Raw genomic sequence first — 26,950 nt, 5'->3', positions numbered from 1 at the left:
ATTGCCTGTTTATTCTGGTCATATGTTGTGAACTAATTTTTTTCCGAGGTGGCCTCTTCACAAGTCAGGTGTTCATACTTGATGGGGTTATGCTATGACAATTTGTCACCCCTGGATGGGAATTTTGTTAACTGTATCTGTGATTGGTGTATGGTGGCAGCTTGTAACCCTTCCCAACCATATCCCCCTCACTATATCAAGAAAACCCCTGAGCCCCCTCCTTAGGCGCAGTAGATGTATGATTTTGCTTCTCTATAATTATTTCAAAACGCACTACGATAAAAATAATAAACAAGAGTTAGAATAGAAACTGAAAACCGCTGAGAAATTTTTATGACACAAAGCTTGATTAGGTATGTCTTGTATTGAATACGTAATGAGGATCCTGAATGATTTTGAGGATCCAACTTCTGCAAGACCAGTACAGGAGAGCTCTTCCATGCTCCGAAAACCTAGCCTTGGTTGCCATAAGGAAAAAACAAAAAGGAAGAGCTGCGCCTTTAACGTAGGAACTATGAAGACTCTTGCTTCAACTCCTACTAGGCACTTAAAAGCCCCTTAAAACTCTATAATGATCCACTCTTTGTTTACAAAAGACCCTCTTTGTTTACAAAAGACCCAGGAGCTCTTGAGCCCAGTTCTCCTGTGCCCTCTCCAAATGTATGTAATGCTGGTAGGAACTCTGAAGCTCTTGCTAACAAACCAACCTCAGGTCTTGAGTTCAAGACTCGTGGGATAAGAGTTTGAACATCTCTTGGGATTGTTTCCTATGAGGTTAAAAGTTGTCTTCTTCTTCTTTTAATTTGCAAAACGAGCGAGGAGCTCTCGGGCCAAATTCTCCTTTGCTGCCCTCTCCAAATCTCTGTAATGTCGGTTACAATGTGAGAAGCGGTATTGCAGGGAAAAGCTTCCTCTTTCTCACGTGGGAATTGCCCCCAACCTTCTCTTTGCCCTGTACAGCTTTGTATAATGTAAAAATTCAATGTTTACAGACCTCGTCCTTTAAGTCTGTCAAAAATGTAGATCCTACCCCGATTGACCCTGAAAGGAAACCGTCACAAAAAGAACTGCAAATCAGAGAACAATATACTCCTACAAGAACAAAACCTCAAAAATTTTGCAGAGATTGACTAATTGTAAAGCAATATATGAACAAATTTAGGTTGAATGAACCACAAATGCAGAAGAACAATACCTGTTTAATTCAAATAACACTGTCTAGCCAATGGTGAAACTTCTGCACCCTCCTCATACTCAAACTTTTCCTTTTCTTCTGTTTGCGATAGAAAAAGTCTCTCGTGTCCAGGACATACGAAACCTTTGAAGTTCGATCCAAAGAAAGGCATCATGAATCGCCACTACGCATTAAGAGCTAATGGCCAAAAACAAACAATATAGGAAACAACTAACCTTGGAGCTGTGACAAGAGATTTTGTACTCCAACCCGTTTGCTACGGACACATTCTTCATAGCTTTTGTGAATGATGCGCACTCATCTCCTCCATATAAGTGGTTCTTATTCCTGCAAGCAACATAGAAACGTAAGGTATGTGGTCAATACACAGCTTCACATAACCTTTTAAGCAAGAGGCCATCTTAAGCAAGATGACATCAACCCTGCAATGTGTGAGAACCTCAGTTATTCTCGTATGCAGAATTGAGCAACATAAACGAAAAACCTTACCCCCTAGTAAATTAAACATAAATGAAGACTCCCCGCAAAGTGTGGGAATAGCAGTCAACTTCAAATGCAGAAATTTGGAAAAACATCAACAAAAACGGTCCCCCCTATTGAATCAGGCAGGAATGAATAGCACAGAGTGTCCTGACCAATGCTCCAGGCAGACAGACAATACCAACGAGTTACATCTCAATCCGATGGATCAAAAATGGTTTCCTGTTCACCAGTCAGCTTTAACTCCACTGGTTTTTGCATACTTCACACATTTCCCACGATATTAGCTAGCTCCAAAATTCATCATAAACTTTATCACCTTGCCCAAAGTACTGCTACCATTCATTTGCATGAAAATTCCAAGAAGATGACTTTGGGGCTGTAAGCCAAGAACATCTAGCATTCTTCCCTCCAAGTTTAGATACTCAACCACATCACTATAATTGGTCAACCCCTCAAATGCTCCACTTGTTTAGATACTCACCTTGCCCAAAGTACTGCTACCATTCATTTGCATGAAAATTCCAAGAAGATGACTTTGCGGCTGTAAGCCAAGAAAGTCTAGCCATTCTTCCCTCCAAGTTTAGATACTCAACCATATCATTATGATTGGTCAACCTCTCAAATGTTCACTTGTTTTGGCAGGTAACTTAGGGGTCAGTTAGACGAAGGACGAGGACAAACAAAGACCAACTCTTGCAGACCCAAGGAATCAAAGCATGTTAATCACTCCTGACTTGAGAAAATTAAGAGCTCAAATTCTTATACAAACTACCTCAACAGAAAGATGCCATTCTCCTTTTGTTTTTCAGCTGCAGAAAGTAGAAACAAACTCAAATACTTCCAGAACTTTTGATCCATGGCATTTACAATAAGCTGAAACTTTTCAGATCTGTCCACCATAAGCTGTATAGACAGCTGGCCAGAACTTGCCACCTAAAAACAATAAAACCACGTTAATGTGATTAGGAGGAGTTAGAAAAAAAGGTATCCCATCCTAAAATGCTAGCAGCTTACATGCTCAAATCTGTAAATGTTCTCGTCATGGGATAGCACATTCGCATTCGCATAATAAACCGCATCAATAAAGCTATCTGAAGGACGACACTTTTCATATAAATTCAGACCCAACAATCTAGCCACCATCTCATCAGAAGCTGCAGCTTGAAGCTTCAGAGAAACCCACAACCAACATGAGTCTTCAACTTAAGATGCTACACTGTTCATCAAAATGTAAAAGTGGCCTAATGTACCTGTTTCACTAACTTGTAGATTAGCTTGTCCAATGTAAAAAGAACATATGATTGTGTTCCAATGATGGCCCTGCAGTCATCTTCAAACTTGGCATTATCCGCCGACCCATCCAAGAGACTATGCAAAATTTGCATGAATCTGGAAAGTTCTAAAAACATGAGATTCTTGCCCCATACAAATATTACTTAAAACAGGCAATCTGGAGATCATACTTTTCAAACAAATCAGATGCCCCATCTTCAGTGAATTTCCGACTTTGCTCTGCTGCCTTGCCATTGATCTTTGCAGACAAAACCCGTTCATACAATGTCTACAGACCAAATACACAGTAGTAAGCACCTTTAGCTGACTACCCACAAAAACAACACGCGTTGACAGTTTTTTCAAGTTAAACACATAAACATCAATAATAGGTGCAAAAGAGCTGAAAAACTACAGAATACCTGATGAAGCCTGAAGAGTAAATACAAGGTATCATTGCCATAAAACACTGTAGAGTTTTCTACAGAAACCTGCTCCACATCAACAGATCTACCATGTACTCGCAGAGGCATATATGAATGAGGAGACATATCCCATGATGATAATGTTGTTCCCTGTTCATATATATCTGCCATACCTTCAGCCTCAATTTCACTGCCATTTTTTTCACAAAGACCACCCTCATCTTCTTCATCTTCATGACCCCCAGGTGAATCGTCTCCATCTCCCGACTCTGTTCCAGAGTTCTCTTCACTTGGTTCCAAATCATTTCCGCTATCCTCTCCATCCCCCGATTTCTGTCTCCATTCTCCTCCCTCATCCTCAGCATCTTTGTCGGGTTTCCCTTCACCCTCCGCATCATCTGGACAACTTCCAGTATTATGGAACAGCCGCCCTTGGTCCACCTTGCTACAATGTCCAGTATTGGCATGCCTTTCTTCCAGTTCCGGTGAAGGTGAAAGTTCACCTTCTTCTCTTTCTACCCTTCCACTGGGAGCTTCCAGGGAAGCTTCACGACCGGCATCCTTTTTTTCCGCCGTGTTAATGTTTGAGACTGTATGCTCAGTACCTTTTCCTGAACCACTGAGCTTGGTGTCAACAACCTGCAACGAAGCAAAGCATTTCAGGTCAAATATAGCAAGGAAAATTGCCCTTTGGGACAAAGCAAGCACCATTTGTCAATAAGAACCTTCTCTGATCGCCTGTTTTGAGAAGACATAAAGTCGCTTGCCTTTGACAAGGAGCTTCCTGTATTCATATGAAAGAAAAAAGAAAAAGGATTAAGTTTAAAAAGTTATCACAGTACATCAATGCTTTTTCTCTTCTCAGCTCAAACGTACTTATTCTAAGTTCGGCATTTGATTGGCCATGTTCATCAAGGCCAAGTACTTGTTCTGAAACACCATGAAGGGTGGCTGAGCAAGAATTGTGTCCAGTAGAATCTCCTTTGTGATCCAAAAGCGGCTTACTACCTAAGCCAGAGACAACTAGACCAGATTCTCCTGTTTCATTCGTATTAGACATCATTTTAGGGTTAGCTGTAACGAAAGAGTGATGTTTTGGGCTGGGATGCTTTTTGCATGTAGCTTTGCTGTTGCCAAGACTGCTATTATCTGTACCATTGTCAGACCCATGTGCTTTGACTTTAGTCAACTTGACATTTATGGCCACTTCTGTATCGTGTGCACCTTGGTCTCTTGCAGGTACATCAAAAAATGGCTCTAAGAAAGCTGTCCAAATCTTCATTACTCTGTCAGATTGCTCCATAGTGGAGCACATCTCATCCGCCGAATATTTTATGATTCGATACAAATCATCATGGACACTCTTATCGGCATATTCAAAATTCAAATCAGAACTGTATGCCTGAGAGTTCCCTGCTGCAATAGAGAGAATGAAATCATCATCTCTTTGCTTCTTCTCACTGATTTCTTTGACTTCAGCTAACAATGCTGTTGCAAAAAAAAAAGTCATAAGCAGCAGTTAAATTGAAAACTTGTAGCATGGCAAACTCATTGAAAAGCTTTAAAAGGCCAAACTTTTCCACTCATAAAGAACTTTGCAAGGACATTATGCCAGCAATATCTTTGTTGCTAAATGCAGGAAACATGTACATGTATAGAGTGGAAAAAATTCAAAGATTATCCACCTGACAAACACATCAAGGAGAGTCCTCAATTGCGTGTAGGAATTACCAAAAGATAGTCGAAGTTCGTTTCATCACTTTTGGCACAGTGTGTTTGCTTGTTTCTAAAAGTATACCTTCATCAGATCGTATGTGCTGAACTTAAGACATGTTGTGTACCAGGTTTTGGGGTTTGAGATACAATTAGCTAGTGTTACAGTTTATGCATCTCAAGTGGATGCCCAATGTGATCCTATTATTTATTTTGTCCCTTAGGTATTTAATTTACTCGTTTGGCACTGTATTGGGCCTGGAAATTTTGGGGGAGGATTTTGGGGGCAGGGGGGTGCTTAACGTCCCCCAAGAAGGTACAAAGGCAGCACATGTCCTGAGGGCCCAGTGTATAATTAATCATCTAATTCACTGCTGTGGTTGGTAGGTTTGAGCAATCTCTCTCCCCTACCCACTATTTTCTTTTCAGTTCTTTGTACTTTTTGTACCCAGACCTGGTATTAGATTCACCACATGTAACTTTTGGTCTCATAGGTCATTTTGGCCTTTTGAAGAAGTTAATATTACATTTTATTTCATTTTTCATCTCTCTCTCTCTCTCTCTCTCTCTCTCTCTCTCTCTCTCTCTCTCTCTCTCTCTCTCTCTCTCTCTCTCTCTCTCTCTCTCTCTCTCTCTCTCTCTCTCTCTCATTGATCGAGCTATAGTGTTAGGGAGATCGAGACGACCGCGACTGAGGAGGGGGGCCACGCAGCACCGGCGGAGATTGCGGCAGAGGATCCACAGGATTCTAGCACGACACCCAGAATGTCGATCGGGATAGGCTTCATGCTACTGCTATATTGTATCATGGTGACACTTATCCCCACTTTGTACCTTTATGGCATGATACCATTGCTCAGCCTACCAGCCACCCATAGGAGTCGGTAGCACTCCTATCATTTCTTTGTTTGTAGTTTTCTTATTTGTACCCAGACTTGGTACTAGACTCATCATTGTAATCAGTTGATCTCATAGGTCATTTTGGCCTCTTGTAGACGTTAATATATCATTTCATTTTCATTTCTCTCTCTCTCTCTCTCTCTCTCTCTCTCTCTCTCTCTCTCTCTCTCTCTCTCTCTCTCTCTCTCTCTCTCTCCCCGCTGGGCCCCCGCTCCCTCGTGCTCCCCTGCCCCTGCTACTCCCGCTCACACTGCTGCCGCCCGCACGCGCTTCCCCCCTCCCTGCTGCTCCCTCTCGCTCGCGCCGCTGGGCCCCTGCCCCCGCTCCCTCGCGCTCTCCCCGCAACTCCCCAACCTAGCAAAAGAGGAAAATTGCGTAGAGAGAGAGAAAGAGGGAAGGAACTTGCGTAGAGAGAGAAAGAGGGGGAAATTGTAGCATAGAGAGAGAAAGAGGGGGGGAAAATTGGTAGAGAGAGAAAGAGGAGAAAAAACTGCATAGAGAGAGAAAGAGGAGAAAAAAAAACAAAAAACAAAAAACCAATATATTTATTTATTTATTTATTTATTTATTTATTTTTTGTAGAGAGAGAAAGGGTAGAGAGAGAGTCTCTACCATAGTAACAAGGAATGGCCGTTTTCAGGTATCATCCCCATTCCAGTTCTAAGTTCCCGTTCCGAATCCCCGTTCCGTGTTTCAAACGTGAGTACCCGTAACAGGGAATGGCATTTTGTGGCAGTTGCCGTTCCGGTTTCCCATTCCTGGTAACTATGGTCTCTGCCCGCGTGGAGAGAGAGAGAGAGAGAGAACGTCTTCAAAAGGCCAAAATGACCTATGAGACCAATTTGTTCTAATACCATGTCTGGGTACAAAAGAACTAGATACTACTACTAGAATCCATCCTCATCTGCACTCTGGATATCGAGAGAGTATGGCTCGAATCCTCTGTTGTAGTCTCCGTCGATGCTCTGTAGCCCCTCTCCTCAATCGTGGCCGTCTGGATCTCAATAGCTCCAGTGTTGGGTCGATGAGAGTGCCGGTAGTGGTAGAATGAGTGTGGGCCGAGCTCTGCAATGATGACTGCTCTTCTGGCTGTCCCATATCTAGTGAAAAGAAATCTGTAATCTATCCCTGGGACTCTCTCTCTATCTCTCCCCAGTAAAGTGTGTCTATATCTGTGTAACTCAAGTAGATATAACCCAAGACATCTCTGATCCTCATAACTCATGACCCTAGAGAAAGGACCGAAACCCTCTCTGAATAAGCAATGGACACGGCCCTGTATCTCATAGTACACTATGCAATGACATATGTAATGTAGCTCTGTCTCTGGCTCTAACTGGCATAAGTGGCATATCCTGTTGTCTGCTGGTATCCCTCTAAATCTACCGATCTCAATCTCCAGCTGATGTGAGGATGTGCGTATCTGACCAATGGCACACCGCAAACCATGAGACATATGTGTGTCCATGTAGCTAGATCGAATCACAAACCCATCTCCTGTGAGGTGGAGAAGATGCTCTCTATAGAAAGCCATCTTCGTACCCAACTCCTATGGCGGCTCTATCCATGTCCTCCTGGTATCCAACAGGATCAGGTCATGACGAATGAGTCTAGTAATGCCTGAAGAGAGTACTGGAAAGGGGGCAGCCTGTCCATGGTGAAACCATGCATCTGAAACCATGATGTCATCTGTGCATACCAGCATGAAGTGTCCCCCTGAAGAGCTAACTGTCTGGAAGACTCAAGGGCCAGTCTAGCATATCTGTCTCTAGTAGTATCCCACAAGCTATGCACAAAGGAGACTGATTTGGTAAGCGCCTAATCTCCATAGGAGGGGCAGCTAGCTCTGCTCGAATGATAGCGTGGGGTACGGAGGCCTTGGCTTTGATCAGTCGAGAGATCATAGATACCAAGGGCCTCTCCATACGTCTCCAACCATCCTGGCCTACAGAAGGTCCCCATGTCTGCACCCAATACAACATAGCTGAGGCTACTAAGGTATCAAAGAGCCATAACTTTGTCCGAGGTTCCTGGAATTAAACCTACGAACACATCCTCTCCAAGCCTCCCAAGTCCGCAGAAGCTCTAGTCAATCTAGTCTTTGTTGCTCTCCCCAAAGAAAACCTCGGCCCAGAGAGAGAGAGAGAGAGAGAGAGAGAGAGAGAGAGAGAGAACCCTCTTCTTCACTCCTGTACCTCCTAGAAGAGGAGCAAAGGAGACGTGTGCAAGCCTTACACGTAGGGATATGTGACCTCAGAGACCAAGATAATGTGGATAAAGAGGTGAAAGAACTCATGACTCTGGTGGGGGTCAACGAGCAGACGCATACGAGGGCTTGGAGAGTGGGCACTACGAAAAGTGGGAGCAACAGAGAAACCTCGAAGGAAAGGGCACTCATTCTCCGATTCCCCTCCATGGAAGCGAAGGAGAACTTCTTGAAGAAGAGATCGACTCTAAAGAAGACTGGCATCTTTCTTGGAGATGACCTCACCCTCTCGCAGATTGCTCATATGCAAGAAGTAATGCCAGAATTAGAGCAGCAAGGGAAGAGGGGAAGATTGCTTTTTACAGGGATGAAAAGGTGGTGATATTGGAGCGACGCCCTGCATGATGGTGCGAGACCTATGGGACCACACTAAAGATGGCAACCTGGAATTGTAATGGGTCACTCCGTCTTGATGTAGGGGCCTTTGAGGATAGCTTCACGGAGTGAGACATCATTTTCTACTCTGAGACCCATCAAGCACCTGGGAAATCCATGCCACAGGTGAGCAGATATAGATGGGAGACAGCCTGCAGACAGGAGACCAGATCGGAGCATCGAGGACGGGGCTCAAGGGGAGTGGCAGTTCTATTCAAGGAGGAGTTGCAGCCACTAATATATATAGCACGCAAGGATGAACAGGCTAGGTACATGTGGGTGAGGCTCAGGGCAGAGACGGGCAGATACCTCTACATTGCTATTTGTTACTTTCCTCCTAGTACGTCAGTATATGCATCACCTAGAGGACAATCCCCCTTTGCTATTTTGGATAATGACATATGGGTGTTTTCCAAGGATGGTGACATTATCATACTAGGGGATTTCAATGCTAGGACTGTCCACCACCAGACAATATTTTATGATACTTCCGAGGAGATGCTTAGGGAGCTAGATGTCACAAAGATGGGTCTATCCAGACTATCACAAGATGAGGAATACATTGAATATGGCACATACCTGATAGATATGGGAACCGCACATCGATTGGCCATTGTGAAAGGCCGGCCTACAAAGATTTTCGACAATTGGAGGTTTTACTTGCTTTCCACACCGACATGGTGCCAACACAGTGGATTATGTTATGGCCTAGCCAGGTCTCATTCCATTCTTTCATAATTTCATGGTGGGTACTAGGCCAGTTGGAGTAGCAGCTGATCATGCTATCTTGTCTTTCACCCTGACCTTTCAGTTCAACACAGCTCCATTAGGAGAGGTCCCCACACACACTCATTATTCATGAGGGAGATGGATTCTGTGTATATGGGGGTGAAAGCATGTTAACCTGTCATGCTTTTTCATGTCCCGGACAATGCTAACTAGCACAATTTTGACATATGCTAACTAGTACAATAACTTGAGCTACATCTCCAAGATCTATGACATATGATATATCAATAGAAAGCACTTGAAACAAGGAATCCAAATGTACAACCTCCGACAAATTTTGATATTATTTGTAAAAAATTTACCGGATGCCCAACTTTTTGAAGATGTGCTAACTTGAAACTGCTAACTAGCACAAAAAGCGCGACAGGTTAACATGCTTTCACCCATGGATGAGATATACACGCAGCTATGCACCCAAGAGCCCAGACGGCCACTAGATGAACTCACTCAGATGCTGACAGAGACGCTCCATGATGCAGCATCAGAGGCATACCCCCACAACCAGCCCACACGGAGACGATCTGGGAGCATGTCGTGACATCCTCCTCCTTTTACAAATGGCCTTGGGTTCTTTATGGCTTATGCCCCTTGAGACGAAGCAATGAAGACGGGAGCGCACCCCATGTGCATAGACTAAGGGTAGGAGTGGCTAGTAAGTCTGGACAGGGGAACAAAAATTCTTTGATAAAAAAATCTGAGAGAAGCTCTTTGAAGCTCTGATACCATTGCAACGCGTGCCAACAACAAATAACAGACTGAACAAACTTTTAAGCACTTCAAACAACTGAAATAAAAGTGATGCACGACACGCAGAACGGGGAGTGGTGGAACTAGAGAGCACTTGCCCCAAACCCTGGCACCCCTTTCGCTATTTCTTTATATTGTTGCAACATTGTACGAGCTGGTACTCTGCCCTCTGCACTCCCACGCGAAGACATGCTAGAGGATGAGCCCAAGCCCTTGGCCTTGGGAAATAGAAGGTGCAGCGGAAGAGAATAAGGATTTGCTCGGATCTAGTACTCCGCACACAAACACAAGGGACACTTTACTTCACTTGAAAGAACTAAACTGAATTGAAAGAAAGAGAGAGACAAGAGAGAAAAGAGACGACACAGGGATGCCGGGTCCCAACCCTCAAGGGGCCCCCTTGCTCTGTTGCCAAAGCAAGTACTTTCTTTATTCTTGCACAAATGCTACTACAATCACTAAGTGTTGAGATGTTGATGCTAATGGATACTGATGCTACTGATGATGGGTACTGGGTACTGAGGTACTGAAGGGGTATTGAGGTACTGAGGTTCTATCTCGAAGACAATGATGACGACGACGAGGTGCTGATGGTCTATGTCGACGACGATGATGTCGACGATGCGTAATGTTGGTCTATGTTGAAGACGGGGAGGTCTGTGACGGGTATTGCTGGTCTATGTCGAAGACGATGATGTCGACGACGGGTACTGCTGGTCTATGTCAAAGACGATGATGTCGACGACGACGACCACAGGCAAATTCCTCCAAAACCGGTGACTGCGGGTGTTGTGGGTTCTGTTGGTACTGTGGGTTCTGCGGGTACTACTAGAGATGAAAACACCTATCATAAGCGTTACTAGCCAACAAATTTCTGCAACCGCCGACATAGATACGCAAGCCTGAGCTTCATCTCAAATACTGATGCTAGTCTGGGCTTCTTCCCAAATACCAACTCTACTTTGGCTGGTCTTTGCTGACACCCAAACAATATCTGTGGTGAAAACATTCCCATTGCTAATGGACTGAGGTTTGGTTTTGGAGTCTTCTCCAAAGGGTCAATGACGAGAAAAATGGATGCAGCTAGATGCCAAGAACAGAATGCCTAATGCAAGGATCAGGAAAAGAGACCAAGGTGATACTCCGTCCATGTCCGCATAAGAGGCAAATAGATCTTGGTACTCAAGATCTAGGTTGTCGTATATCCAATGGCGTTTCCTTCAAAGGCATGGCAATGAAGATATGATTTGGTAAGTCCATGGGTGGGACTCAAAGATTCTTCAGGAAAAAAATAAAACTGGGAGAGGATCTTTGGGTTCTTTGGTTCAACTTGGGTTCTTGATGATTCTTGGTGATTCTTGGGTTCTTGGTACTTGGGGTTCTTCCCTTGATGATTCTTCCCTTGAGTTCACGAAGCCGAAGCACACAAAGAGCTCTGATACCAATGTATGGTGCATCGGAAGAGAGTAAGGATTTGCTCGGATCTAGTACTCCGCGCACAAACACAAGGGACACTTTACTTCACTTGAAAGTTGAAAGAACTAAACTAAACGGAAAGAGAGAGAAAAGAGACGACACAGGGATGTCGGGTCCAAGCCCTCAAGGGACCCATTGCTTTGTTTCCAGAGCAAGTACTTTCTTTATTCTTGCACAAATGCTACTACAATGACTTAAGTGCTGAGATGCTGATGCTAATGGATATTGATGCTACTGGTACTGAGGTACTAAAGGGGGTACTGAGGTACTGAGGTTCTATGTCGAAGACGATGATGTCGACGACGAGGTGTTGATGGTCTATGTCAACGACAATGATGTTGACGACGGGTACTGTTGGTCTATGTCGAAGACGATGATGTCGACGACGGGTACTGCTGGTCTATGTCGAAGACGATGATGTCGACGACGACGACGATGCTAACGACGACGGCGACCGTCACGGACACGACGATGTCGCCGTGACGACGACGACGACGCGAGGCTAGGGCTGAAATCTGAAAACACTAGGGCTGAAAATTGAGATCGTTGGGAAGCTGCTGCAATCGGGTACTGTGCCATGATGACGACGATATCAACGACAAAAACTGAAAACTGGAAACGTTGGCCGATTTGTAAGACTGAGAACCGGCGCTGATGTAAGGGCTGAAAATGCGGTACTGTGTTTGTGGCGATGTGTAAGGTGCAACGGAAGTGAATGTTGAACTTTGCTCAAGATGAATGCTCCGAATTGTGCTCAAGGGTTCCTTTTACTTATGGAAGGGAGAGCCTTCCGTTCCTTTACTGAGAAAGTGCAAATGATCACAAACACAGTGGATAAACACTGTGAATGAAGGTATTGAGACTGAGAGATAGAGAGAGAAGAATACGACACCAGAATGTTGTCAAACCCTCCTCCAAGGGCCCCACTCTCTATGGCGAGAGAGGTCTATTATTGATTGCACAAATCTCTACAATGGTCTACAAGCAATGGTCTTGCCAACGATATCGACGACGATGATGACGACGACGAGACAGGCTAAAAACTGAAAACGCTAAGGGCTGAAATCTGCAAATCTTGTATCTGCTGAATTCTGACTCTATGTCGGTGACAACGGAGATGACGACGATGCGCTGAAAACGCAGATGCTGAAATCTGCGAATAGCGGGCTGAATCTGCAAACGATGTGGCTGATCTGACCGTGCGACGAGGATCTGTTGCGAGAAGGTGAGATCTGCGAGGTTCGGGGGCTGTGGTACGGAGTCGGACTGCTGAAAACTGAAAACGCTGATCCACAATTGGGTCGTCGCCGAGGAACTGCAAAATGCTAGGCTGATTCGCTGCTCCAAAAACGCAAGGGCTGATGGAGATCGCCAACAGTGTCTGGGATCCTAGGAAACTCTTCGCCGGCCCACTCTGATGCGTGGGTCATGCGATACTTGAACTTCATAAAGATCTGCAACCCTTGCTTCTCTGGGCCGCGCCGAAAGCGACACAAAGTCATATGTAGCTCCTTCAATGCTTCAACTTCGTCTATAGTCATGCGTCTACCTTCTTCAAGAATCTCCGAGGATGAAAATTCCTGAAACCACTTCCAACACCAAAACATGAACATGATTCCATGTAAAGTGACTGGAAAAATTCTAGTCTTCTTTATGCAATGTAGATGAACATAGAGACGGAGTGCCGAACCGTTCATCAAACACGCGCAAAAAATGGGGTCGAATCTTGACTTTCTGATCTAAATCAATCAATTGTGGCAAATCACAATGGAAATGCCGATGCTTGATGCTCAATCCTTCTTGTGCTCTTTCTAGGACTGTGTCACTACAAGGAAGAGACATGGAATGTGAATTCCTTGAATGCAAACATTTCATCTTTTCCTGAGTAATCCGCATACATCCGTGCTCGTTCATGAGTGAATCATGTGCATCGTTCAATATGGCATGCTTGTAGAAAGGGAACACATAAAGACGGTGACGAAAATACAAGAAACTGTCACGAATGAAACACTCGAATAATGCGTGCTGACTAATCGTGCGAACACAATACTTCATGTGGGGGTTCTTGGGACCTTGACCCGAGAGCCAAGATCGGTTCTTGGTGATTGATTGAATTGCAATGAGGTTAGCTTCACTAGACCAAGTATCAACTAAACCATCATCCTTGTGAACAATCACATCTTTATCCTGCAAATCACCATGCTTGTGAATAATCACATCTATATCATGCAAATCATGTGTGTCGTGCTTTGGAGAAGAAAAGACTGAGAGAGGCTCCCTCTCCTTCTTCTTTTCAAGCTTCGCCTGCACATTAAGAAATGAGAGATGAAGAATGAACAACTTCCTCCCCAGGAATGACAATGGAAGAGTCACTTTTGGCATTGAAAGTGAGTATTTTCCGCCCAATCAATGAGAGGGTTATGCTCACGAAACCATCGAATGCCTAAAAGCATATCACATCCTGAAAGAGGAGAGACTACAAATTTTTTGCGAAAGGACGCTTGTTAAACAGTGAACAACACACCAAGGCATTCTCCTGTAATGAGAGAGTCCATACCGGAAGCGAAGCCTGACACCTCGAAAGAAGATGTCTTGCTAACCTCCAAGCGGGCTCTTTCGACAAGAGAGGGACTAAACACATCATGCATACTACCAGAATCAAATAAAACCACCATGTGTTGATCATTCACATGACCATAACACTTAATGAGAGACTCATCAATGGGAGGATCATGAGATACTTGGGACTCACGAGTGTTCTCATTTATGGCATAAACAGAGGATGTGGGTTCTATGGGTTCCTTTGATTCGTTAGAATTCAATCTTAGGACATGTTCTTTTTATGTGACCCTTGATGTGACAATGATAACATCGACCTTCCTTAGAATAAATGCTTTGTTCTTCTGACGTGATGTATCCTCCTAAAATTCCTTGTTCTACCTTTTCATCTGGGGTGAGCTTAGGTTTAGCAATTGTGTTTGCTTTACCCTTAGATTCATTTTGTGAGTTCTTTTATGAGAGACTAGAGAAAGATTGGTTAGAAGAGTTACAGTTCTTACCATTCTTACTGTTCGTACTATTCTGAAGGTTCTGAGAAGTTTGCGTGATACTTGGAGAAGTCTTGTTTTCCTTAGGCTTTCCCTTATTGTGCTTCATCTGTTGTGCGAGAGCAATCGCTACTACCTTGTTGAGATCGATTGGATCGAGTACCTCGACATCATACTAGATATACTCGTCCAATCCATAAAGGAATGCCTCCTTGAGCTCATCATTTGATTTACGTAATTGGGTGTCGAGCTGCAAAACACGGTTAGAAAAAGACATGACTGCCATACCATTCTGCTTGAGATTGCGCCTATCTTCTCTCAACCGCGCTAGGTACTGAGGAGGCACAAACCGCGTCTTGAGCTTGTCTTGGAAGTCGGCCCAATTGAAGGAAAGGCGTCTTCGTCGGCTTCCTCTAGGAGCGCGGTCAACTATGCCTCTTGCCATGCGTGATACCAATTAATGGCATCATCGGCAAGGTACATGCTGCCGTTAAAACCTTGCTATTCGTTGTCTTCTTAGTTGTCGCAAAATAAGCATTAAATCGAGGCAACCAAGAATGAATAACGCTAGCATCTATCTTACCGTCATACTTATTGAATGTCAACTTCTCGATGATGGGGTTGTTGGAATCCGAATCTCGGCTTGCGCCACTTGATGAACCATCAACATCTTTGGCCTGAGTACCTGTAGGACCAACTCTTGCATGCGTTGGTCTCTCTGCGCCTCACGCTCTAACTCCAAGGCCGCTCATCTATCTTCAGCCGCCAAGCGCGCTTGCTTGCGCTCACGCTCCAAGGCTAACCGTCTTTCTTCGCGCTCACCATCCAATTCTGCCTTTCTTTCTTCGCACTAGCCATCCAATTCTCTGTCTTTCTTTCTTCGCGCTCGCGATCCAATTCTGCGTTTCTTTCTTCCGCCGCCAAGCGCGCTCACGCTCTAAGGCTGCCGTTCTTTCTTCGACCGCCAAGCGTGCTTGCTCACGCTCACGCTCCAAAGCTACCATTCTTTCTTCGCGCTCGCACTCCAAGGCGGCGCGTTGCGCTTCTTGTCACATGATGGCTTCTTGTCACATCATCATGTCCATCATCGTCTGGACCAAAGCCTCCATAGGATTTGGTGCAATCCTTGGCGTGGATGAGGAGGGTCGGAAAAACCTCCGGGTCGGGAAAATTCTTCCTCGCCACTTCCATGCTCATCACCTCGATACGCAATATCCATTCCGCTTCGAGTGATGACCATACACTGAAGTCTTGGGTTCTTAAGTTCACGAGGAACTTGGGTTCTTGTGGTTCTTAGGTTCTTGAGGGTCTTAAGTTCTTGAGGTTCTCGAAGTTCTTCTTTACCTTGCAATCTGTGTTAGGGAAGGATCTTATCTTACTCGAGCTCCTCTCTTTCCCGTGGGCGCACCCCTTGGCAGCCTTGCGCTCACACAAAGGTTGCTTTTTCCCACCTCATGTCGATTGGCCGGCCGCTAAGTGCACGGTCCACTCTCAATGAGTGAAAAGAGAAACAAGGGGAGGCTGGACGAGCCCTTCTTTCCTGGGTTTCCTGTCACTCTTCAAAAACACGATTAGGAATCGACACGCCCAAGTGGACTTGGGTTACGTACGCCCGCAACAAGCAAAAAAAATTTGTGGTTCTTTCCTTGAGTAATACACAACACTACCAAAGCTCTGATACCAATGTAATGTGTAGCGGAAGTGAATGTTGAACTTTGCTCAAGATCAGTGCTCCGAATTGTGCTCAAGGGTTCCTTTTATTTACTGAAGGGAGAGCCTTCCGTTCCTTTAGTGAGAAAGTGCAAATGATCACGAACAAAGTGGATAAACACTGTAAATGAAGGTACTAAGATTGAGAGATAGAGAGAGAAGAATACGACACCAAAATGTTGTCAAACCCTCCTCCAAGGGCCCCACTCTCTATGGCGAGAGAGGTCTACTATTGATTGCACAAATCTCTACAATGGCCTGAAAGCAATGGTCTTGCCGACAATGTCGACGACGATGATGACAACGACGAGACGGGTTGAAACCTGAAAACGCTAGGGGCTGAAATCTGCAAATCTTGTATCTGCTAAATTCTGACTCTATGCCAGTGACGACTGCGATAACGACGATGCGCTGAAAACGCAGATGTTGAAATCTGCGAATAGCGGGCTGAATCTGCAAACGTTGTGGCTGATCTGACCGTGCGACGAGGATCTGCTGCGGGAAGGTGAGATCTACGAGGTTTGGGGGCTGCAATACGGAGTCGGACTGCTGAAAACTGAAAACGTTGATGCACAATTGGGTCTTGTCGCCAAGGAACTGCAAAATGCTAGGCTGATTCGCTGCTCCAAAAACGCTAGGGCTGATGTTGAAAAACGCTAGAGAAACTACAGGAAATTTGCTAACGCCACGCTGATCTGCAATGCTGAAAAACGTTGGGGCTGATCTGCATTTGATGAAAACATTGGCTGGTCTTTGGTGGCTGAAAATGCTATGTCCTCTTGCCGGTCTTGTTGAGAAGGTGCACTTCAGATGGTATCTGCTGCCTCTTCTGCCCGAAAGTGCTAGCGCTAGGTTTCTTATATAGTGACTTACCAGAATTGCACTACCCAGTTCCCAACAAAGTCACTTATTAGTAATAAGTGAAAAATGGCTAAAATAGGGAAAATAGGTCTGAGCACTGTAAAAATGCTCTTGATGGGTTCTGATGGTAATCTGATGATCATGTTGTGTGCAACCAGAGGATATGCATCTACTCTAAGTGCTTGAACATGCACGGTCTGCGAACAGACTCACAAAAGTGTAAGAACACTTCCTAAGCTAAGCTAATTGAACCTTTGTCATGAAATAGCTTGTCCACATGCACATAGGGTTAGACGTGCACGTGACACGATGACTGACGACGATGGGACTATGACGATGACGACGATGGGTCGTCGTCAAGTCCGAGACCTGTGATGACGATGTCGACGACAACGATGGTGTTGACGAAGACGGTGTCAAGGCTGAAAAACGCTAAGGCTGAAAACTGAAATTTGTCGCGATGGATGGCTTTCCGACGAGAATCTGCTGTCGGGAATGGAATTGGGGATGCGACGAGGCTAAAGGGATGGTGGTACTGTTGCAAAAACGCTGATGGCTGAAATCTGCTCCAAAAACGCTAGTGTTGCTGGGGTACTCCTGAGAGAGAGACCACCTGCCGGGTGCAACACTTGTGCACCACTTTCTACTGCCTCCTCTGCTTCTACTGAGTGCCCAATGGTTTTCTTTTATAGTTTCTCTAGCAATTTTCCCTACCTACTTTTCAACAAGTCACTTATTAATAAATAAGTAAAAAATATGTACTTTGGAAGAAAGGATTCTATGCTCTGGAAAATGCTCATGCTGAAATGATTGTATTGTGCAAGAGAGGGTATGCAGCTATGATCGGCCTGGGCATGCACGTCCTGCTAGAGGCTCACAAGGTGCCAAGCTAGATCTTAAGCTAAGACTGACGCTAGACTATAGCACAAGTATGTCCACGTGGCGCAAGTGAAGTGCGCATGTGACAGAAAAGGAGTACATGAAAAGCACCGACTCTAAAAGCAACTGGCGCTCAGCGAAAAGTAGCTAGCACAAAAGCAAGAAATCCATACAACTTCAACGTCAGCACTGTCAATGAAAAATCCGGAAATCTGCCACGTCAACTCTGTCAACGTGGACTCCAGAAATGTGCCACATCAACAATCAGCACAAATTCAAGGTTGTCCGCATAGCATCTGCCACGTTAATTACACCAAGTCCTTTGTGGGTTCTGTTTCTACTTCTAGTGCTTTGGGCCCCATCGGAAAAGGTCCCATAAGTTGATACAAACTTTATTATTTTGACCCCCACTCGCCGAGGATCTATAAGTTCATGAGAACTTCTACTTCTTCTAATTCTTCTAGGGTTTAGACCCCTCGGCCGGAATCTGCAAGTCGTCTCAAGTCTTCAGTGGTTTGACACGTCAGCAGTTTGTGATGGTTGCGAAGGTCTGGATTCAAAGGGTTTGACAATCCTCCAAGAAAGAAAAGCAGAAGCAAAGGGCACAGAAGGATGATTATTCGAGAGATTCAAGGAGGAGGAGATGTGTGGGGACAGCATATTCGGAGGCAAGCCCATGATTGGAAACTTTTTGTGTTTGTGCAAAAGAGAGTTTTGTTCTTGAAGTCCCGCTTTTTAAAACTCTCAGCTCACCTTGGTTCTTAATAATTGTCTTTGAGGCTCTGTCAATGTCACGTGACACATCCAACCCTATGTGTGTGGACAAGCTACAGCATGATCAAGGTTCAGTCAGTCTAGATTTAGAAGTGATCTGGCACTTTTGTGAGTCTATTCGTAGACCGTGCATGCCCAATCACTTAGCAATAGATGCATATTCTCTGGTTGCATACAGCATGATCATCAGTATTCCCTTCAAGATCCATCAGATTCAGTCAGGGAAATTTTCCAGTGCATTTAGCCTATTGTCCCCATTTTTGGTATTTTTCACTTATTATTTTTAAGTGACTTCCCAACAAAAGTAGGTAGGGCAATTTTGCTAAGAAAATATATAAGCAAACCCAAGTTAGCACTTTCTGGCAAAAGAGGCAGCAGGAGCACATGCTCAACAGGCACCTTCTCAGTAGAACCCCTAGCGTTTTTGATCCCCATCCTCGCCACACATCAGCCTCAACGTTTTTAGCTTGGATCATCGCCAAAAGTCCCCCAAGCCTAGCGTTTTCAGCCATGATCACCAGCAGCAGATCCAGAACAGCCTGCTAGCGACAGCAGGCTGCCCAACGTTTATTGCAGAAGAACCCCAATTTTCAGCCATAAAAACGCAGCCAAAACAATCATTCCGCTGCACCTAACATTGGTATCAGAGCTTTGGCAGTGTTCTGTATCACTCGAGGAAAGAACCACAAGAACCACAAGATTTATTTATTTTTTTGTTGAGGTCGCACGAACCCAAGTTCGCTTGGGCGTGTCGATTCCTAATCGTGTTTGTGAAGAGTGACAGGAATCCTAGGAAAGAAGGGCTTGTCCAGCCTCCCCTTGTGTCTCTTTTCACTCATTGAGAGCGGACCGTGCACTTAGCGGCCAGCCAATCGACGTGAGGTGGCTAAAGCAACCTAGGTGTGAGCGCAAGGCCGCCCAAGGGGTGCGCCCACGGAAAAGAGCAGAACTCGGGTGAAGAGAAGATCCTTCTCAAACATAGATTGCAAGCGAAAGAAAACCTCAAGAACCAAGACCCCCAAGAACCCAAGTTCTTCGTGAACTTAAGAACCCAAGACCACAAGAACCCACAAGAACCCACGACTTCAGAATGATCATCACTTGAAGCGGAATGGCTACTTCGCTCGGAGGTGATGAGCATGAGAGAGGCGAAGAAGAATTTTCCCCACCAAGAGGTTTTTCTGACCCTCCCCCTTCCCCATCTACGACACCGATTGCACTAACTCCAATGGAGGAGTTGGAGTTGTTGTTTATGGAACAGAATTTACAACGCGAAGCAAGAAATGCAGTAAGAATGGCAGCCATAGCGCGTGAGCGCGAGCAAGCACGCTTGGAAGCCAAAGAACGACAAGTCAAATTTGATCGTAAATACAAAGAAAGAAAAGCAGAAATGGAACGCAGACACGCAGAAGACCAAGCAAAAAGACGAGCAGAGAACAAAGCAAGACAAGAAGAATTTGATCGCGAGATCAAAGCAAGGAGGGAAGAGTTCTTGCGACTCTTTTCTCAAGCTCAGGCGCAGATGCAAGAGATTCGGGAAAAGGAGACTCTCTCAGTCTCTTCTTCTCTAAACCATGATACACAGGATTTGCATGATTGTGTGAAGCATGATGATGATTTGATTGACAATGACTTGCATGATGATTTGAATGACAATGATAAGCATGATGATTTGGATGCCAATGATTTGCATGATGGTTTGGATGACAAAGATAAGCATGATGATTTGCATAAAGATGATGTGATTGTTCACAAGGATGATGTGTTAGTGGATGCTTTTTCTAGCGAAGCTAACCTCGTTGTAGATTCGATCAATCACGAAGAACCGATCTTTGCTTTCGAGTCGAGGTCCAAAGAACCTCCACAGGACAATTTGATCATTCAGGAAGAACCGATCTTGGCTCTCGAGCCTAGGTCCAAAGAACCCTCATAGGAAGTATTATGTGTTCGCATGATGGATACGCACGCATTGTTCGAATGTTCCATTCGTGACCGTTTCCTGTATTTTAGTCAGCATCGTTATGTGATCCCTTTTCCTAGGCATGACATATTGTATGCTGAGCACGTTTCTCTCATGGATGAGCACGAATGTATGCGGATTTCTCATGAAAAGCTGAAAAGTATGTATGTAAGGAAGTCACAATCCATGTCTCTTCCTTGGCATGACACATTTGTAGAAAGAGCACATGAAAGTATGAGCACCAAGCATGGGCATTTCCGTTGTGAATTGCCAAAGTTGATTGCTCTAGATCAAAAGAGAAAGATTCGATCTCATTGTTTGCGTGTGTGTGGGAACGGTTTGGCACTCCGTCTCTTTGTTCATCTACATTGCATGCACAATCTATTAGGACGACAGGATTTTTTCCACTCACTTTACATAGAATGGGTATGTTCATGTTTTTGTGTTGGAAGTGGTTTTAGGAATTTTCAGCCATGGAGATTCTTGAAGATGGCAGAAGCACGACCCTAGACGAAGTTGAAGCATCGAAGGAGCCACAAAAGACTTTGCGTCACTTTCAGCGCGGCCCAAAGAAGCAAGCGTTGCAGACCTTTATGAAGTTTAAGTACCGCACGACCCCCACATCCGAGTGGGCCAACGAAGAGTCCCTTCCAGGATTCCGGATGCTATTGGCGATCTCCCTCGACGCCATACAGTTCGGTACTAGTACCTCACTTTGAAAAGGAGGGGATATCACGTGACACATCCAACCCTATGCGTCCGTGGACAAGCTACAGCATGATCAGGGTTCAGTCAGTCTAGATTTAGAAGTGATCTGGCACTTTTGTGAGTCTATTCGTAGACCGTGCATGCCCAGTCACTTAGCAATAGATGCATATCCTCTGGTTGCACACAGCATGATCATCAGTATTCCCTTCAAGATCCATCAGGTTCAGTCAGGGAAATTTTCCAATGCATTTAGCCCTTATTAATTTTAAGTGACTTCCCAACAAAAGTAGGTAAGGCAATTTTGCTAAGAAAATATATAAGCAAACCCAAGTTAGCACTTTCTGGCAAAAGAGGTAGCAGGAGCACATGCTCAACAGGCACCTTCTCAGCAGAACCCTAGCAGGAACCCCTAGCGTTTTTGATCCCCATCCTCGCCACACATCAGCCTCAGCATTTTCAGCTTGGATCATCGCCAACATTCCCCCAAGCCTGGCATTTTCAGCCATGATCGCCAGCAGCAGACCCAGAACAGCCTAGCGTTTTTGCTAGCGACAGCAGGCTGCCCAGCGTTTTTTATTTTCAGCCTTGATGCAGCAGAACAGCAGCGTTTTCAGCATTAGAAACAGTAGCAGATTTAACCGTTGAAGCATTGCAGAAGAACCCCAATTTTCAGCCATAAAAACGCAGCCAAAACAATCATTCCACTGCACCTAACAGTCAATATCCTGCCATCCCTCCGATTGATTCCTTTGCTTCTTCTTTTTTTTGGGAAGGTTTGGGGGGGGGGGGGGGGATCACATTTCAATTGGTACTCTGGTTTTCAGCTTGCCTCCAGTTTACTGAAACCACACAGTATTCAGCGCTTAAAGGGAAGCCATGCTTTTTTTAAATAATGATGGTTTAAAAATCGAAATTACAATGCTTTATAAAATAATGGTATGCATTGACGAATCTTCCAGCCCCTTTACATAAAAGTTCATGTTTAGCGACCAGCCACCATAATATTTTCATCCTTGAAAACCCAGCACTCTCGTAAAATATTTCAGAACTCTGACAACCGAAAGCACAATCTGTATAATCAAGAATACCTTTCGTACTTAGACTCTTCTTATCTTGTTGTTTGAAGTAAAAACTGCGATGATCCAATGACTTGTGATAGTTTTTTGCATATACTTCTGCCCAAATCTTGTTCATTTCAGCACGACAATTAGTCCACTCCTCTTGCTTTTGCTTGAGGCGGCCCAAGATAACAGGCAAGGCTCCTCGTACATTCTTGCGAAGCAAATCAAGAACGTCAAGTCCATGGTCCCCATAAATACGCTCAATGCACCGAAGATGTATTGCTGTCCATAAAACAGAAGATTTATCAGTTTCTACACCCTTGCTTCTCAGTGACAACGTGCAAATTGGATTCGAGCAACCGGCATAAGGCAAACCTTTCAAGTAATCTTCCATGAAGATCTGATCATTTTGTGTGCTATCCACATTGTTGAGCTTCTGCAAACATTCTTCAACACGTTGCACAGTGACAGCTGTTGTCTCTAAGAGCATGTCTAGTTCAAACCTGACAATGGTAAGAGTACAACAATCAGCAAGACGCTTCCATATCCATAACAAACTAATCCCTTACGATGTTCACCTATCATCTTCACATATGCAGATACTCTCTTCGTATTGGTTCTTCCGCATATGTTTGAATGAAAAGTCCTCACTACCAGACGTTCTTGAGACCCAGTCATCATTGAGAACTGAATGGGCCCACTCAGAGCGTAAACTTGTTATTGGCTTGGGATACTGCAAGAAATGAGTTCACAAAAATTGAGCCACGAAGGTAACCCAAAAACTAACTTGCAGTTCCAAGTTGTGATTACTCTAACTTTCACAAAGCCAAGAAAGTGCTCACGCTCTTTGGTAGAAGCCGATAACTAGGAGTGCAGCACTCGCAACCAGAAAGATCGAGCTCAGAAATTGGCTTTGCCCAGTACTTTTCTTTGCTAGGTGTGATTGCCACCTTGGGAACGGGTAGTTCCCTTGGAGCCTGAGAGGCAAGCTTGTCTTTGTCTCTGTCATTCTCCAAATCTCTCCTTACATCTCCACCATCCTTAACTCGATCCTTTTCACAGTCTTTCTCGACCCTGTCCTTTTCCCTCTCCACCTTGGGTTTTATCAGCATCTCATCATCCAAATCTGCACTTTCAAAGTACTCAATTAAGTAACATTCTTGACTTGCTAAGCACCTTTAGACCCTTAATGCAGAAGTTGAATCTCTGGATTATGATAAGCGTTGCATGAGGTCCAGAAGTTTGAAGTAAAGATACACATATTAAATCCAAGCGAATAGAGTTTTTGAGGGACTTTAAATAACAATTTGACCAACGTACCATTGCCTTCACAATAGCTTAAAACATCATTGAATCCCTCGAAAAGGTGTTTAAAGCCTCCCAACAAGTCTCCAACCTGCGACAAAAGATGACATGCACAACGACATTCAGCTAGAAATAGGCCTGCATGAGTCGCATGTTAATTACATAACAATAAACTATGCAGGAATCCAGTGCAACAACCTCATCCTGGTCTTTGTGCATGATAAACAACACAATCACAAAAGCATCATGCAGTGCATGGCACAGCAACATACCAGCTTGAGCAAATCTTCTCGAGAAATGATCTGTTCATTGTACAAGTTCAAACATCTTAAAAACTCTTGATATGTTTCATTATTCCCAAGACTTGCTTTCACTTTCTCAAAGAACAACCGTTTTCTCGGCGGATCTGCATAAGCAAGAACGTTCAAGTTTTCAATCAATATATCAGTATCCAAATACAGAAAATGAAGACACGCACTTTTTGGAAGCCTCTTCTCATCAGAAGGACCTGGCAATTCTACGTAAGACTCTCCTCCTTTGCCAACCTGGGACAATTTATGGCTAACGTCATCAGCTTTTCGCACAGCCTTCGGCTTGTGGGAAAGCAGTTGCAAATCTTGCTCGTCTTCAGTATCATTTTCTTCAGAGTCTTTCTCTTTCTCATCCCTCTCTCTCTTTCGCTGACCCTTGTCAATCTTGATGACACATTCGTAGTTTTTTTTCTCAGGATATTTGTCAAAGCCATTGTCACTATCATTGTCAACTTTCTCCTTCTGACAAAAAACCAAGCAAACCAAAAGTAAATCAAGGCATTTAAGAGATGTAAACAATGACAAAGATAAAAGAATAAAATATTACCTTTACCAGCTTCTGCGGCTGAGATAGCATGGGAACAGTCCTAGTATTTACTTTATCATCTCTCCGAATCACTGAAGCTCCAGAGTTTATATATGTAGGTTGCACTACTCCACTTGTATCTGGAAGAAAGTACGTAAACTCCTCCAACAAGTCCTGATGCTCTCTGAACAGACTTGCAACCTGCATCAAAGGGGCAAGTGTAAAGTTGAATGAACCAAAACTGCATCTATTACAACCAGTGAACTGAAGTGATGCCTCGAGTAAAATACAAAATCTTAATCAAGCACAAAAAATACATTTCAAACAAACAGGAAAAAAAGCAACTAGCTAGTAAGACTAGATACACTCGTGTACTTCAAAACGAGTTACGTACACTCTTGAAGGTTACGTGAACAAAAACTGTATCCAACGGTGAAACTAAAGTCTAGATTCGGATGCCTCATAAAGTCAAAGCAGAAACATAATCACACACAAAAAAAGCATTTCAAACAAAAAGCAAAACTGGATACACATACAGAAACATAATCAAACACAAAAAAAAAAAACATTTCAAACAAAAAGCAAAACTGGATACACATACTCGTATAACCTAAAGGAATTGACCAAGAAATAACAGAACAATTAATCATTACAGAAGTTAAAAAATACACAGCATGAACCTATCACAAAATCAACCACACAAAAAAGTGCGCCTTAATTAAACTCAAGAACAAAGTATACAGTTCATAGAGTTAACCATTGGCACCACTCCCAGCACTTATACGAACGAATGCCGTTAACAGTCTACTATATGACAAAAATATGCCAGGGAAATGGGATATTGAGAAACAAAACAAAACCTCATCATATACATCCTGAATGTACTTGTTTCCCTTGCGATACATGTACAAAATCTCCAAAAAGGATTGATAGATGTGTTCATCTTGTCGAAACCTAGTCTGCATCAACAAAAGTGAGCTCTAATCCAGTAGAAGAGAAAAACTTTAACCACAGATGAGCACAGAAAAGGAAACAAGCACCTTGATTTTGTTCACATAACTTATCGCATGACCAAATTCAACTGGTGGTTTCCTTAATATCTCTTCCTCAGCAGGAAGCTTGATTTCATAACCTTTAGGAAGAAAAGTATTGAAGCCCAATAACAGATCGTGATGATCTTTAAACATCTCCTTAACTTTCTCTATAACCCCAGCAGTATCAAGCCTAAACATCAGTTCAACCATGTCAGCTCCGTCCAAGGCAGAGCTTAAGTCTGTGGAATATTACGAAAGCAGGAATTTGAAGAAAAGCATATGAATTGAAAACTAAAAATCTGACCTTTTTGCCTTGAAATTCTTCATCACCTCCAAAAACTCATCGTATCTCCCCTTCTTGTCCTTGAAGATTTCCTTCACTGCCTGCAGGTAGCTAAAAGCATCTTCCGGTGTGAGACGCCGAGAGGCAGCACTTGTGTGTGCATGAAGGCTAGACCTGCATTGGTCAAACAATTACATATCTTGCATAGGTTACTTCATGCAGGTAGAAGCCAAGAAACTGAAGTTAAATACTCACGTCTCTCCTCGCACAAAAGTAGGCCGTTTTGTATGTGGCCCTGTGGAGAGTTCGGGACCTGGAATGTTCTCATCCCTAGCACGCTTCATGCTACTGATGATGAATGATCGGTGCAGTCTTGAAAGAACTCAAGGCATGGGTTGTTCAAAATTAAATATGGTCCAAGGTTGGCTGTCGAGAGACCCTGGAAAATCGCTCTTTGCGCCCTTGTCTGCACACACAAATTCCCCTGTTGGAAGTTGGTACAATCTGCGCTCCAGTAAACCAGACATGCAAAGAAGAAAATAATAGTGATGAAGCCCCCAAAAGTCTCAAAAAGACGCAGACATAATCTTGCAATTCGTGATGCGGTGAGTGATCAAGCAAAAGAGAAAGTTTCGCTCGCGCGCACACACATATTGACACATACACCCCACAATTAAATTCACGAGGGACGCAATAAGACGGACGGCATACTGGAAAAGAGAAGCCTGCGTTTTATTTCTGTCCGTGATGAACCCCTGCCGCGATTTCTCGTGCAGGTGCAGCAAGCTCGATAGAACGGCGCATCTAGATGCGGATAAGCCCTCAGGAGCTTGGCTATGGAGGACGACCC

General features: G+C 44.1%; 1 protein-coding gene across 5 annotated transcripts; it reads right to left on the bottom strand.

The window, feature by feature from the left end:
- Window positions 1-321: 321 nt before the first annotated feature.
- Window positions 322-26,950, bottom strand: LOC147422803 (paired amphipathic helix protein Sin3-like 3). 5 transcript variants are annotated; one of them, XM_086503709.1, is made up of 23 exons: window positions 26,812-26,950; window positions 26,356-26,604; window positions 26,122-26,274; window positions 25,824-26,007; window positions 25,644-25,742; window positions 24,805-24,984; window positions 24,425-24,719; window positions 24,219-24,352; window positions 23,962-24,037; window positions 23,484-23,767; window positions 23,220-23,374; window positions 23,017-23,144; window positions 22,669-22,923; window positions 4,252-4,863; window positions 4,101-4,159; window positions 3,373-4,014; window positions 3,142-3,239; window positions 2,929-3,067; window positions 2,693-2,845; window positions 2,451-2,611; window positions 1,411-1,522; window positions 1,196-1,318; window positions 322-1,041 (listed from the first exon to the last, which is right to left on the bottom strand). In XM_086503709.1, the coding sequence occupies exons 2-22, from the start codon at window positions 26,442-26,444 to the stop codon at window positions 1,205-1,207; spliced, it is 4,122 nt and encodes a 1,373-aa protein (XP_086359835.1). In that variant the 5' UTR covers window positions 26,445-26,604; window positions 26,812-26,950; the 3' UTR covers window positions 322-1,041; window positions 1,196-1,204. The 5 variants fall into 5 exon arrangements, with proteins under 5 accessions (XP_086359835.1, XP_086359834.1, XP_086359837.1 ...); XM_086503708.1 differs by having other exon boundaries at window positions 26,356-26,566; XM_086503711.1 differs by having other exon boundaries at window positions 2,929-2,998; window positions 26,356-26,566.

This window comes from Adiantum capillus-veneris, chromosome 27 (assembly GCF_014529385.1).
Source record: "Adiantum capillus-veneris isolate H3 chromosome 27, ASM1452938v2, whole genome shotgun sequence".
NCBI classification, from domain to species: domain Eukaryota; kingdom Viridiplantae; phylum Streptophyta; class Polypodiopsida; order Polypodiales; family Pteridaceae; genus Adiantum; species Adiantum capillus-veneris.
This window is presented reverse-complemented; position numbering and strand designations above follow the sequence as displayed.